General features: G+C 40.4%; 1 protein-coding gene across 1 annotated transcript in view; it reads left to right on the plus strand.

Moving 5' to 3' along the window:
- EXOC3 (exocyst complex component 3) overlaps positions 1-14,515 on the plus strand; it is a 35,699-nt gene that overhangs the window by 5,361 nt on the left and 15,823 nt on the right. The window contains exons 2-5 of the mRNA XM_065398936.1: positions 838-1,028; positions 5,100-5,319; positions 6,192-6,873; positions 13,460-13,577. Of these exons, the coding sequence (XP_065255008.1) occupies positions 885-1,028; positions 5,100-5,319; positions 6,192-6,873; positions 13,460-13,577 (1,164 nt within the window). The 5' untranslated portion in view covers positions 838-884. The remainder of the gene's footprint in view (positions 1-837; positions 1,029-5,099; positions 5,320-6,191; positions 6,874-13,459; positions 13,578-14,515) is intronic.

Consider the following 14,515-nt stretch of genomic DNA (forward strand, 5'->3'; position numbering starts at 1 on the left):
TCTGCCCTGATCTCCCCCCAACACCCAGCCTTCTGCCCTGCACCCCCCCACACCCTCAAGCCCTCTGCCCTGACCTCCCCGCAACACCCAGCCTTCTGCCCTACACCCCCCAACCCTCTGCCCTGACCTCCCCCCAACACCCAGCCTTCTGCCCTGCACCCCCACACCCCCCCAGCCCTCTGCCCTGCACCCCCCCACACCCCCAGCCGTCTGCCCTGAACCCCCCCACACACCCAGCTGTCTGCCCTGCACCTCCACACACACCCCAGCCCTCTGCCCTGAACCCCCCCAACACCCAGCCTTCTGCCCTGCACCCCCCCACACACCCCAGCCCTCTGCCCTGACCTTGAGTCGCCCCGCTCAGCCCACTGCAGGCCTAGGTGAACAGAACCCCAGGCTGGAAGCGGGCTGAGCATGCTGGCAGCGTGAGATCAGCATTTTAATTTAATTTTAAATGAAGCTTCTTAAACATTTTGAAAACCTTATTTACTTTACATACAATAGTTTAGTTATATAATATAGACTTATAGAGAGAGACCTTCTAAAAAACGTTAACATGTATTACCGGCACGCGAAACCTTAAATTAAAGAGAATAAATGAAGACTCGGCACACCACTTCTGAAAGGTTGCCTACCCCTGAAGTAGAGCAATACAATAAAATGCTTAATTTTTTTTTAATATTTTGCTGGTGTTTATAATAGTGATGCTATTTGTTACACTCTTGTTGCCAAAATTGCTTTCTCTTTAAGTAATGTATTGGAAATGTTTATTCAGAAGTGATAAGTAACTATCAAATTGAAATAGATTTTTCTAAACATTTTATGCTTTTCATCCAGACCTGTTAAATTATGAAGGCTTTTGCATTTTGAGACACTGCTCAACAATGGAGGAAACAGACAGGGAAGCAGTTGCAACAGCTGTACAAAGAGTAGCTGGAATGCTTCAGCGACCTGACCAGTTGGATAAAGTGGAGCAGTACCGCAGGAGGGAAGCTCGTAAGAAAGCCTCAGTGGAAGCTCGACTAAAGGTATGAAACTAATAGACCTGAGCATCAACAAAGTGCATAACAAAGCAGAAATCTTTACTTTCTGTTCAGATTGTTTTAAGTCTTGGAGTTTAGTCTTTGCTCGGTACAATCACTATGCCAAAAAATAATTGTACAAATACGTGCTAAATTTTGCATGACTGAAAGCTGTATATTGATTGTAACTTCATAATTCATTGTGCTTCTAGATAATCACTCAAATACCCTGGATGCCCTCAGACCCTACAACTGCTACAGTTCTGCACTAGGCACCCCCTATTCCTTATGCATTTTAATATCTAAGTAAACAAGGCTCCATTATAATCATTGGCAATTAATGTTTCAATAAAACTTGAAGATTGCTTCTTAAAAAAGATCCATTCTAAAAATGTAGCCACTGATTTTACTTCGATTTATAGAGGATACCTGCAGATTCTAAAGAGTGTAGTATGTATGATTCAGGAAGGGAAAGGCATCTGTGTCTTATCTGAAGGCTGGGAAAATCCTTTTCCTGTTTGCCTTTATTTAAATGTTTAGACGTGTGAATTTGTTGAATTCTTATTAAATTTAAATTATTTTAAGCAACAATAATTTGCAATATGCATCTGAATATCTCCTATTGCCAACAGGCCCTTAAATGAGGAGTATTATTCTCCCTGTATCTGCAGAAGTCTTGGGTAGAAGATTTTTTCAAGGAAGTGAGAGTGGAACTTCATAACTTTGTTCCCCTTTCCTGAAGATCCAGTACCCTAATGATCAAAGGAGGGGAACTAACAAGAATTTCTTATCTCAGTTTCAATAATCCAGCTAAGGGAGGGTTCACAGTTATGAAAATGGAAATGAAAGTTAAGTGGCAATTCTACTGATAGATGAGGTAGTAAAAGGCCTGGTATCTATCGGTAGCTGTATTGGGTCTGCAGTGATGATAGAAAAATATGGTATTATAATTAAGAACCGCATAGCTAACTTGGAAGAGACAGAGGGAGCAGATATTTAAGAATAAGAATAACACTTGCAGTTCATTTGTTCTGAGGATCTCAAAATGCCTTAAAAACATCTAATTAATTTATCCTCACAACACCTGTTTGAGGATACAAAATAATTTATTATTTAAAGGTACCATACAGGGCTCCCACTTGGTTCTAGAGCTTCCATCATGAGATTGCCAATAACTTCTATAACTCTGAAGGCTTTTTGTTGTGTTCAGGGTGCTGGTTTGCATGCCTCATGTTCAACTAAACCACTAATATCTCAGTTCCTCCAGAATACTTCAGGTCAGTTTTTATCTGACTGAGGTAAGCAACAGAGCTTCCACTGACCTGCAGTGGCTCTTGACGTATCTTTTGAAGTCTCTTCCAGTTTCCAGACCCATTGTTCTCTTTTCTGATTACCCTGTTCCATCTTGGTCATTCTTCCTTTTTAAAAATTACTTTATTTCGTGGTCTGACTTCCATCAACCCACTGTATGTACTGGACATGCTTTGATGCATCCCAGCTGATCTTAAATGCTGTCCCACGCTGGGGGCCTAATTGAAGAGTTTTTGCTTGATAGGTGGAACTGACTGTTCTGTCCTCAGGACACCCGGAACTGTGAGCCACTGTTACTACCCCCCTGCCTTTACAAAAGTGAGAGCTTTGCTGCTGCGAAGCTGTGTTGGCTTCCTTTCACACCAGCCTGTCTGCCATGCCAGCAAACTCTTCAAGACTCTGCCAGTCTAAACCTTGCCTTGCAGGTCAGAGAACCCCAATTCCCAAGTTCTCTGGAGATTGTCCCCCCGCAGTGTCCAGTCCCTCTCACTGGACACTGATAGAAATTATTAGGTTTGCTACCTCAAAAGAGGCAGAGCACACATCAGCCTGTTAGGTTAGCAGAAAACTCACACTTCAGTTTAATACTCAGTACTGAGAGGATTTTGTAATAAAACAAGAATCTGTTTCTTAATAAAGAACAGAGACTTAAGTGATTCTAAGCAAGAAAAATAGAGACGGGTTTGGTTACAAACAAAACAAAATAAAACACGCTTTGTAGTGACTAAACTTAATCTTTGCCTAAGCTATTTTCTTACTTTCATTGTTATCAGCATTTTCAGCCCCCAGGTACCTAACATTCACAGAATCAAAAGGTGCTGTTCCCTGTATTCAGTAAGTGATGGATAACTAAAATATTATCCCCTTCTATTACCCAAAATCCATTGTCTCTGCCTTAAGAGCCAGGAAGACATCCTGGAGTGCAGACTCTGTCCCCCAAGTGTGTTCTGCAAGCTGCCATTTGTTAGCTTGATTGTTTTGTTTACCTTACATGTAAATGTACTGTCATTGTCCTCTGGTTTACAAAGCTTGATCCAGATAGGTACATCCATATTCCTTTGTCAAAGGCAGGCTGGTTTATCAGCTCTCTCCCCAACATATTTTAGGAACCTATTTCCAGCACACATACCTAACTCATTATACACCACCCATATATACTTCATGCAGTGATGTTCATAACCAGTGTGTCACTAGTTTTCCTAACAGACCTTATTCGATGCACTTTTATAGTACAATAATACCGTATACCAGTGGTCTCCAAACTTTTTTGATCGCGCACCCCTATCAGTAAAAAAACTTTGAGCACGCACCCCCTGCCGCGCCGGCTCTACCATTTTTGCCAAAGCAAAAAAAAAATAAAAAAGCCGCTCGGACTCCCGCCCGAACTGACGAAGCGCGCCAAAAAAAAAAAAAAAAAAAGCGCTCCTCCTGCCGCGCATCCCCAAGGATCCTCTTGCGCACCCCCTGGGGTGTGCGCACCCCACTTTGGAGACCACTGCTGTATACAATCCATTGATTCAATTGCTTATTTTTGGGGGTTCAGATCCCGTGTTTTCCCCCTGGGGTATCTGGACCCTGGTTGTCACACTGACTCATCATGTGCTGACTTGTAATGGTTCCTGGCTGTGTGGAAAATTCATCTGATGTAAAGTAACTTCTCTCTTGGCCCTCTGTTGGGTTGTGTCTCCCAAGGAGTCCAGCTACTGTCACTTTGCAATGGAGAAATTTGATTTAGTCACTGTGCTTGGTGATGGCTTTGGATTTAGACCCAGTTCTTATAGTGGAGACACGTCAGTTCTACTGTTTCCTCACAGTACTGAGGATGTTGAATGTTAAGTAGCATTGTATTGGGGCTTCTCTCCTGGTTCATGAAGAGTGCTGGGTCCCTGGTTGCTTCACCGCTTTGTTTTCCCAACAAATAAGTACCACATCTCTTTTCCATTTTCATCCATTGATAGGGAGAAAAAGAATTATAACAGTTTTATAGAATACTTCAGTTATAGCTACATTCTTAATAGGCATGGTATAAATAGGTGTCTGGATCATTATGCTTCTCATAGGTTTGCCGTTGCAACACTTTTAGTCTGAACTTGTGAAGAAAGTTTAGAAAACACCTCACTCTGCCACCCCATTATCCCAGTTAACAGAAAGTACATACATTTTACCTGCGGATGCAGTTGAATAAATAGTTTCCAAGCATCCCTATGGCAGCTCGATGATTGAAACTGTTATGGCTTGGTCCAAATAAAGATTTTGCTTAGGATTAATTGATATGGAGTAGTGATGGTATTCATATGACTGTCTTAAAATCTTTCATAAATGCATTTTTGATTTTTTTCTCTCTCCTTTGATAAAAACTATCCTATAGATTCTGGGAGGGGGAAATGATAATTTGTACTTTTTCAGGGGTTTTTATATAGGTATATTCTTCTGTGATTTTTGTGTGTGTGTGTGTGTGAGACACATCTGTCTTAGACTCTCCAAGAGATCTCGGAGTCATCATGGATAGTTCTCTGAAAACATCTGTTTAACATATAGTGGCAGTCAAAAAAGCTAACAGAATGTTAGGAACCATTAGAGGAGGGACCAGCACCGGTCACTGTTGGAAGACAGGATACTGGGCTAGATGGACCATTGGTCTGACCCAGTATGACCGTTCTTATGTATAACAATAAGATACTGGTGGAATAGTTGAAAACATAAAAAAACCCTTAGTTTTACAATGTTAATATATAGTAAATTAATTTAATAACTCTCTTTTTATAGGCAGCAATCCAGTCACAGTTGGATGGGGTACGAACTGGTTTAAGCCAACTGCATAATGCATTGAATGACGTAAAGGACATACAGCGATCTTTGATAGATGTCAATAAAGACTGGCGACAGAGTATCAACACCATAGAAAACCTCAAGGATGTTAAGGATGCTGTAGTCCAACATAGTCAGCTGGCAGCTGCTGTAGAAAACCTCAAAAATATCTTCTCGGGTAATTCAACACAAATCTTTGATGTATGATTTGATAATCACAAATTGAAAGAAAGTATATTCAAATGGCATTAAAGACTATTTTACTGTAAAGGGAAGATGTTGAACTTAGCTTCCCTTTCTTAATTAATCATTACACTTAACCAGGCCGAATTTGCCTTTGGTTATATACTTGCAGCCTCAATAACTTCAGTGGGGTTGCATCGTTTGTTAGGGGAAGTTTACTGGAGGGAGTTTACTTCGCATGAGGTGCAAGAAGATCCCAACTACTGATATTGTAGGGAATAGTGAGTACACTGCACTATTCATACAGCTTTATGGGTATTTTAAACAAAAATAAATGATGCCTTCTGTTGGCTATATGACTCTATAAATCTGCAATATTGTAGTCTATAATCAAAATAAAGATTATGATTAAAGATGTAGCACAGTCATTAAAAACATCAAGAATTGCAGCAAATCATTTTTAACATATCTGTGAGCCATTACTTAGGGCAGGCGTTCTCAAACTGGGGGTTGGGACCCGTCAGGGGTCGCAAGGTTATTACATGGGGGGGAGGGGTCGTGAGCTGTCAGCCTCCACCTCAAATCCTGCTTTGCCTCCAGCATTTATAATGGTGTTAAATATATAAAAACATGTTTTTAATTGATAAGGGGGGGGTCGCACTCAGAGGCTTGCTATGTGAAAGGGGTCACCAGAACAAAAGTTTGAGAACCACTGACTTAGGGGGAACCAGACTAGCAAATAGAACTCATAAATTTTCTACTCTTGTTTTACAGTCTCTCTTGATACATTTATAGTTTTGTAACATTTCTTTTTGTATCCTAATAGTGTCATATTACTAGTTTTTCCTTTTTGTCTTTATTTTTCAGTGCCAGAGATCGTTAGGGAGACTCAGGATTTGACTGAGCAAGGGGAACTTCTGCAAGCCCATCGAAAGCTGATGGACTTAGAGTGTTCTCGTGATGATCTGATGTATGAGCAGTATCGTATGGATAGCAAGAACACCCATGACATGAATCTCATCCATGTGTACTTTGGGGATATGCAAAAACTCTCTGAGGAGCTTGCCAAACAACTCTGGATGGTGGTTCAAAGATCTCTAGTTACTGTTCGTCGAGACCCAACCTTGCTTGTCTCTGTTGTCAGGATAATTGAGAGGGAAGAGAAAATAGACAGGCGCATGCTAGACCGGAAAAAACAAACTGGGTTCATTCCTCCTGGCAGGCCAAAGAAGTGGAAAGAAAAAATGTTCAATATTTTGGACAGAACTGTAACTACCAGGATTGAAGGCACTCAAGCAGATACTAGAGAATCTGACAAAATGTGGCTTGTGCGCCATCTGGAAATCATACGCAAATATGTCCTTGATGATCTGCTGGTGGCCAAAAATCTAATGGTTCAATGTTTTCCCCCACATTATGACATTTTCAAAAAATTATTGAGCATGTACCACCAGGCTTTGTCCACACGCATGCAGGATCTCGCTTCAGAAGATCTGGAAGCAAATGAGATTGTAAGCCTTTTAACTTGGGTTTTAAATACATATAAAAGGTAAAGGCAACTTATTTATTTTAAACTGTTTTATTAGGGATAGTTTCAAATAAATATATATGTAAAATATTTTTTAATTGGATTGTATATACCGATAAGGGTGCAGATATGTGGTGAAATATTATTATACGCGGATAGACCCATACGTACTTTTTGTAGGGCTTGTATCATGTTTTGTGCAGAATTGTTATACCTAGCTAGGCATCTAGATTTTGGGGATGCGTGTTTTTGTGTGTGTGTATACATATTTAAGACATAGAGAAAGGGACATCTTTCTAAACAGAAAGCAGTGTAATCTTAATTCAAGGTTACTGTTGCATTTCTTTGTTGTACATTAGAAGTAGCTCTCTGGCTAAACCCTAATGCTTCTTAAAATGGCTTTGGTTGTGATCTGTTTGCTATCTCATTTCTTGTAAGTTTAGCATTTTGATGCATTTGCTTGCACCTGTTAATCTGAAAAAATCTTTGCAGATTTAGTTGAGTATTTTCCAGAGTTCAGTGGACTGTGTTCACATCCAAGTTTACTTTTAATTTTCTGTAAACTTCTACATGTATTTGTGACCAAAATTTTGGGCATGGTGACAGTCCCAGGAAATGTTTTAGGTTACCTACTTTCTACATCCACATTCAGCAAGGGTTCTGGCTGTTCAAGTTTCAGTTGGTGATTACTGCAGTGTAGAAAAGAATATAACTTTCCACTGAAACTTTTTCCATGATGGGGAGAATGTGGTGTCTTGAATTTCTGCCCAGGAGTTGTCTCCTATGGTACTGTGAAATTCTTTTTCTGGTTTTCTTTTATGTGGTGTGATTAATGTTAGGACAGCATCAAACACATATTTGTGATTTTTTTTTTTTTAAAGTCTTATTCATACAAAGTAATTGGGAACAATAGCTTGAAAGGCAAAACTGTCTTGCTAATGTAGGATTGGGGTTATTGATTCCTTGCTCATTTAGTTGATTAAAAAAAAGCCTTCAGGCAGTTGTTAGGTTTATACATGTTTTGTGGTTCCTGCCTCATGGCGCGTAAATACCATTCTTGTTTACTTAACTCTTCTCAATGGCTGGCATTGACTTGAATTGTACACACTTTTCTTTATAGCTGGTTGCTTGGTTTTGTTATAATTTTCTTTGATTAGCTGAGTCTGGTATAAACCTGTTAGGTACTGAGTAATATTTGACAATGAATAGGCATGAAACATAATCACACTGCAGAATTTTTTGTGACCAGCTCCAGGATGCATCTTGAGTCTGGAAATCTGTACTTTCAGTCTGCCTTATAAACAAACAAACAAAAACAATAAGCAACAAAAAACAAAGGAAATAAACCAACAAGGATGAGCAGGAGATATTCATACTCTTCCTAACTAGAAAAAGTTTCTAAATTAATGCCCTGCTTCCTGTCTACTCTAGTGGTTTATTTGAATGTAAAGAAATGCTAAAGAGGGCGCCCGTGCGTGCTCTAGGCAACTTGGTCATAACTTAAAAATAAATGCAACCGATTTCAACATTAGCTGCCAGTGATCATGGTTAGAAATGGGAAATTTTTCTCCACTGAAGATGCATTTACAGATCTCAGAAAGGTCATATATGGTGCTCATGAAATTTGGAAAAAAGGAATTCTAAAATAGTCAAGTTTTATTTTGCTTTCCCAAAACTTGGCTCAGAAGCTGTCTTTGAGTTGAATCTATGTCTAATAGCTGAGTAGTGGAGAAATTAAGTGAGGTTTGGAGTGAATTAAAAGGCTTAAATCGCTTCCTCTCAAATAAATATTTAATTCTGATAGATTGGCTGTCTTTTACAACTATCTTTTAAGGAGTTGAGATCCTTGGAGTCCTGGTGCTATTTCTTTATACAGCTAAACACACTGCTATATAGAAAGTGCCCTAGAGATACTTTACATGACTGCATTAGAGTCATGGCCTAAATCCAAATTTGTGTTTTAGCACATACTTACTAATAAGCTGTTGACGTTAAAAATGAAGGGAAGGGAGTCGGCAGTGAGATCTAGGGGCAATACCAGGCTCAGAAGCCCAGCTACCTTCAGACACAACTGTTGGTAAAATCAGATTCCGAACTGGGTGATATCCATCGCCCCTATATCTTTGCCCATGTTACAGTAGAGGTACCTGGTGATGGCATAAATGGATGGTATTGACTCTCGCCCACCTAAGAGCCTTGTGACTGGTGAGGGTGGGGAAGTATTAACATGCACCCTCCTTCTAATCTCCTGCGTGCTGCAAGGGGAAAGAGAGGAGTCTTGTGAAGAGGAAGAATGATCTTTTGGTTAAGGACTAGGACATAGAAGGTGTGGGCTCTATTATTAGTTCTGCCATAGGTTTGCTTTGTTTGACCTTGGGTGAGTCACTTAATTTCTCTGTTCCTCAGTTCCTCATCTGTAAAATAAAGATGATGTGGGTTCCCTGAGGCTAGAAGTATTCAGGAACTACTGTGATAGTGCCACAGAATAACCTAAATAAACAAACACCCCTCTACCAGTCTGTTTTTTGGGTCATCTTCTCCCATGAATAACACCCAGTGAGCTGCAGCAAACAGAATTGAATTCAGGATTCCAAATTGCAGCTGTGAAACTGACAAGTCTTGTGAGTTTTACTCCACTGCTGGGAGTACTTGGGAAACTGTCACTGTGCCTCAGTGGGTCACAGCTGAGAATACCAGATTCAGGACAAACTGCTGAGAAATGGGGCAGACCCACCCCAAAACTGGTAGTTATTCTTCCATAAGATATACCAGGCCGGTAACAAAAGTAAACGTCTGTCTCGCCACGCAGGTTAACAAGAAGTCAGAAATGCAGTCTCCTTAGGTATCCCAGCCCTTGTTTCACCATGCATCCACTAGACTTTATGGTGAGTGGTTATTTAAAACCAATTTCATCCAAAAAAGGGTTTTTCTAATCCCAAGAAATAGCCACATAGGCAGGTCAATAAATAACTCAGATCTTACCCAATAATCATGCTGTTGCCAATCCTTTAAGTATCTAATATCTATAGGTTTATTTATAAGAGAAAAGAAAGAGGAGAGAGTTCAAATGGTCGAGGAAAACAAATACAATAACTTTGCAATGAGTAAAAAGAACAGGAGTACTTGTGGCACCTTAGAGACTAACAAATTTATTTCAGCATAAGTAAATTTGTTAGTCTCTAAGGTGCCACAAGTACTCCTGTTCTTTTTGCGATACAGACTAACACGGCTGCTACTTTGAAACTTTGCAATGAGTGCATGTATCAGGCTTGAAGCAGTGATGGAATAAACTGCTGGCTTGTAAAGTCTCTGGTAACTTCCAAAAGATTGGAAGGTTCTCAGTCCATTGATTGGAATGCTCCTTTTATTGTAAATCCACAGATCAAAGCATGAAAGAGGCAAAATGGAGATGCTTCCAGGATCTTTTATATCTTCACCCATGTGGAGGGGATGCTCTCAGTCTTAGTTTGTGGAAAATTACAAGCACAAGATGGAGTCCAGGGTCATATGAGTTAGTCACATGCCCTTGCATAAATTGATGACTCATAGGAGCAGCCATTACCTGTACTCTGGCTAAAATGTCCACAGGAAGGCTCACTGGGCAGGGACAAGCTTCTTCTATGGCCTATTGTGTTCTTTAATTGGTCCATCAACTTGAATAGTTCATTCACAATGCGCTGGCCAGACTGGATGTAAATTACCTTGTGGGTGTTACCCCAGGAGCAAATACATTTGAAATACCAGTACATAATCAATATTCATAACTTTAGATACAGAGATGATACTTACATACAAACAGGATAATCATATTTGATTGTGACTTTTCCATTGGTACCTTACATGACATAATTTGTAAAGTATTTGTTGCAGTTGTCTAACATTGGCAATATTAATGATCTAAACGGTCACGTTTCAATCGTAGTGTCACAGAAACCTCCGGGCAGCAGCAGAGGCACTGGATTAGTGCTTAGATACCAAGATGTTAAGCTTCTTAAAAATACCTCAGGCAAACTGCCTACATGCTCAGGAAGACGTCACTGCATAGTTTACATTTGGAATGTTATTTTTGCAACAGTAAAGGCTAGGAACGTTTTTAAATGTATTATAGTAGCACCCAAAGATCTCAGTTGGGACTGGATAATGCACACAAGCAGAAAAGAGACAATTCCTGCCCTGAAGGGATGCTTTTCTGCAGAAATTGATGGCCTAAGCACTTGGCATGGAAAATTTCCAATTTATCATTGGTGAGTAGTTTTTTAGCTGTACTGTTAAGATGCGTCTACACTAGGGATGTAAATAATGTTTTTAAAAAGTAAACGTTTAAACTATTAAAATGTTACTGGTTAAACGCTGCTGCCCCTGCGCACCCAGGGTCCCAGCTGCCGACCTCTGGGACCCAAGACGGGAGGTGCCAGGGGCCAGGACCCATGGTGGGGGGGCTGGGATCCTGGGAACGGGGTGGGAGCTGAGTCCCGCAGCAGAGTTTAAATGTTAACCAGAATACCTTACCAATAAGACTGATGCTTATCGGTTAACATTTTACATCCCTAGTCTACACTACAAGCACTACAGTGGCACAGCTGCAGTGCTTCAGCTACACTGCTGTAGTGTATACCCTTAGGCCTGATCTACACTTGGGGTGGGGGGGCGGGGTGTCGATCTAAGTTACGCAACTTCAGCTACGTGACTAACGTAGATGAAGTCGACGTACTTAGACCTACTCACCGCGGTGTCTTCACTGCGGTGAGTCGACTGCTGCCGCTCCCCCGTCGACTCTGCCTGCCTCTCACGGCGGTGGAGTACAGGAGTGAATGGGAGAGCACTCGGGGTCAATTTATCGCGTCTGTGAATTTTGCACACCCCCAAGTGACATGGCTTGGCTGGTCTAAGTTTTAGGTGTAAACCAGACCTAAGACATATCTAGGAGCTAATGGAAGTGATAGTGGTGATTTGGTAGTTGGCACTCTTCCCTCTGAGTTAATATTGAGCCAATTCCTTAGAATGGTGCTATGAAGCATTCTGTTTCTTGAAGTGCCATGTTTTTGGATGAAACCTAAAATTAAAGTCCTGGTCACTAGCGTGTTTAAGAGCAGGGATAGAATGTATGTATCCTGGCCAATCTCCCTCTTTAGTAATTATACTTTGCCCATGTAAATTAGTCCCTACAGTTTCAATTGCATAAAAAAGTTTTTCACTTCCGTTCTCTGAGCTGTTGCAGAGTGCTGTTGGAGCAGAAGTGTTTCACCTCAGAGATGGCTGCATTTCAGTAGCGAGCAAAGTGATCTCTAGTGTTTCGGTATATCACTTCAAATTTGTAAATGATCTTGGTGATGTCATGCTCTGTAAAATGGACATTGTTAATGAAGAAAGGCTCCTCCTGGCTCAGTGTTGGATATATGTGAACTAGAAGACCAGTGAGGTGGAACTGGAAAGAGGAGGATTGGTGGCTATCTTCAGAAAAGTGAAGTAGAAATAATAAAAAATAGATTTTAAGATTATATTAAAATATATATATATTACTCTCATTTATGTTTGCATTTTAGGAATTTTTATTTCCTTAATTTTGATTAAATAATTTTTTTCATTTACAATTTACAAAACACTGTAAAAAGTTTTTCCAAATATTGGAACCATTTCATAATTGTAATAAAACAATTATGAAAGTGTGCTTTGCTTGGATAACTCCATTTTGGGGTTTGGAAGATGAAGGGCTGTTGCTACTATCTTATGCTTTGGTGGGGTTGTGGCTTTAGTCATGTGTGCACACACACAGTTTTGTCTTCTTGCTTTAATATCTTTATAGTAATATTTTAAATTCAGATGAGTTTAATTTTTGTTTTTGCCCTTGCTAAATTGCATAAACATTAGGGTTGCCCTACTTTCTTCCTCCTACAAAAAAGGTGACCTCTTCATCATGACTACAGCATATAGTACCACTATTGTACTGAACATTTGAGCTATATTTCTAGTTCTGTAACAATGTGTGTATATATACTGTCTCCTCTTTTATATTTATTGTATACTTTTAAAGAACTATGGTGTTATTGTATGGCTGCTTAAAAGAAACTATGGGATGATCGGTATTATTGACTGTGGATACGTTGATCATTATTGACTCCCCTTTCTGATGATAGGCTTCTGTACTTAAAGCTCTGATTATGTTTAATTGTTTACACTAATACCCCCCCCCCCCAATTTTATAATGTATATGTTCTGTGTCTACAGTGTCTGTGTCAGAAGTCCATAGTCAGCACAACAACTTGGTTTTTTTATGTATAAAGTGAAGTTATTAATGAGCAATCATTCAAAGTTCTAGATAAAAAATAATTTAGAAATGGATATAGGGATAACATTTCTATATTAAAAATATATGTACGTAAATGAATTAGTACTTTAAGTATTTTTGGTTAGCCAAATAGTAGTTCTAGTTTTGAGGATTCTTTGTACTTTCAATTAATTTATTTCCTGGATTGTTTAAGAATTTTCAGAGACTTGTAAATAATGAAAAATCATCTGTTGAAGTCGTATCAGAAAGGTTGCAAATTTCTATAACTTCTTTTCTTTCTTCATTTGCAATTTATGGTTTTGTTTTATTTTTTCATTTCAGTACAGAGATGATGGGAAATTCCGAACTGGCCCCAGAAGTGGATGTAAATTCTCTAAATCCTTTAATTTCACAAAATGTGATAGACCAGCTTCTTAGCAAGTACATGTCGACACTTACTGTAAGTAACAGTAAACTTCTGGACTCCTTCAAATAAAAATAAGACACCTTGTGTTTGTACCTAAATTCTTAAAATGCTGTTTCATCAGAGGAAAAACTTGTGACTTTTTCTTAAACTTTAATTGGGTGTAATGAACTTCATATACATGAGAATTTGGCTTTGAACAGTTAATCAAATGATTTCATGGCTACATTTCAATAAAACACAAAGGATTATTTATGCTTTATAGAAGTTATTAGCCATGAGAAGTGGCCACTGTGGTGTTTTGTAATTTAGCGACTCCTAAATTCACATAAATGGTTAGATTACATATAGAGGGCTGTCAGTTAATTGCAGTTAATACATGCAATTAACACAAAACAAATTACCGTATATGCTCATTCATAAGCCGAATTTTTTTTAGTAAAAAAAGGGAAGCACCAGAGACGGGGGTCGGCTTATGAACGGGTATAGAGAGGGAGAGGTGGGACACAGCCCCTCCCCCCAACAGAGGGAGCAAGGAGAGGCAGCACAGCCAGAAGGGAAGAGGCGGGGCCAGAGTCTCTCCACTTCTGGCCACGCTGCTCTCCTCCCAGCCTCCGAAGCAGCTGCAGCTCTGGGGCTGGCAGGCTGCAGCCGTGCTGCTTGGCCCCGCCCTCCAGAGCAGGCTGTGACCGTGCCACCGGAGCACGCTGCGGCCGTGCCGCTGGAACATGCTGCGGCCGCGCTGCCTGGTCTGGGCCGCTGGAGCAGGCTGCAGCCGTGCTGCCCAGCCTGCCAGAGCAACTCCAGCCAGGTCAGAGACATCCTCCCCTGGCCCTCCCCAGGTGGGAAGGGATGGGATGGGATGGGGAGAGTGTGGAGGGGTGGTCACAGGGGTTACTCCCCTGACTCCCAGTTGCTGTCCCGGCCTGTCAGGGTAAGCAGCTGGCGCGCCGGGACACTTTGTTTACTTAGGT

This window comes from Emys orbicularis, chromosome 2 (genome assembly GCF_028017835.1).
Source record: "Emys orbicularis isolate rEmyOrb1 chromosome 2, rEmyOrb1.hap1, whole genome shotgun sequence".
NCBI lineage: Eukaryota > Metazoa > Chordata > Testudines > Emydidae > Emys > Emys orbicularis.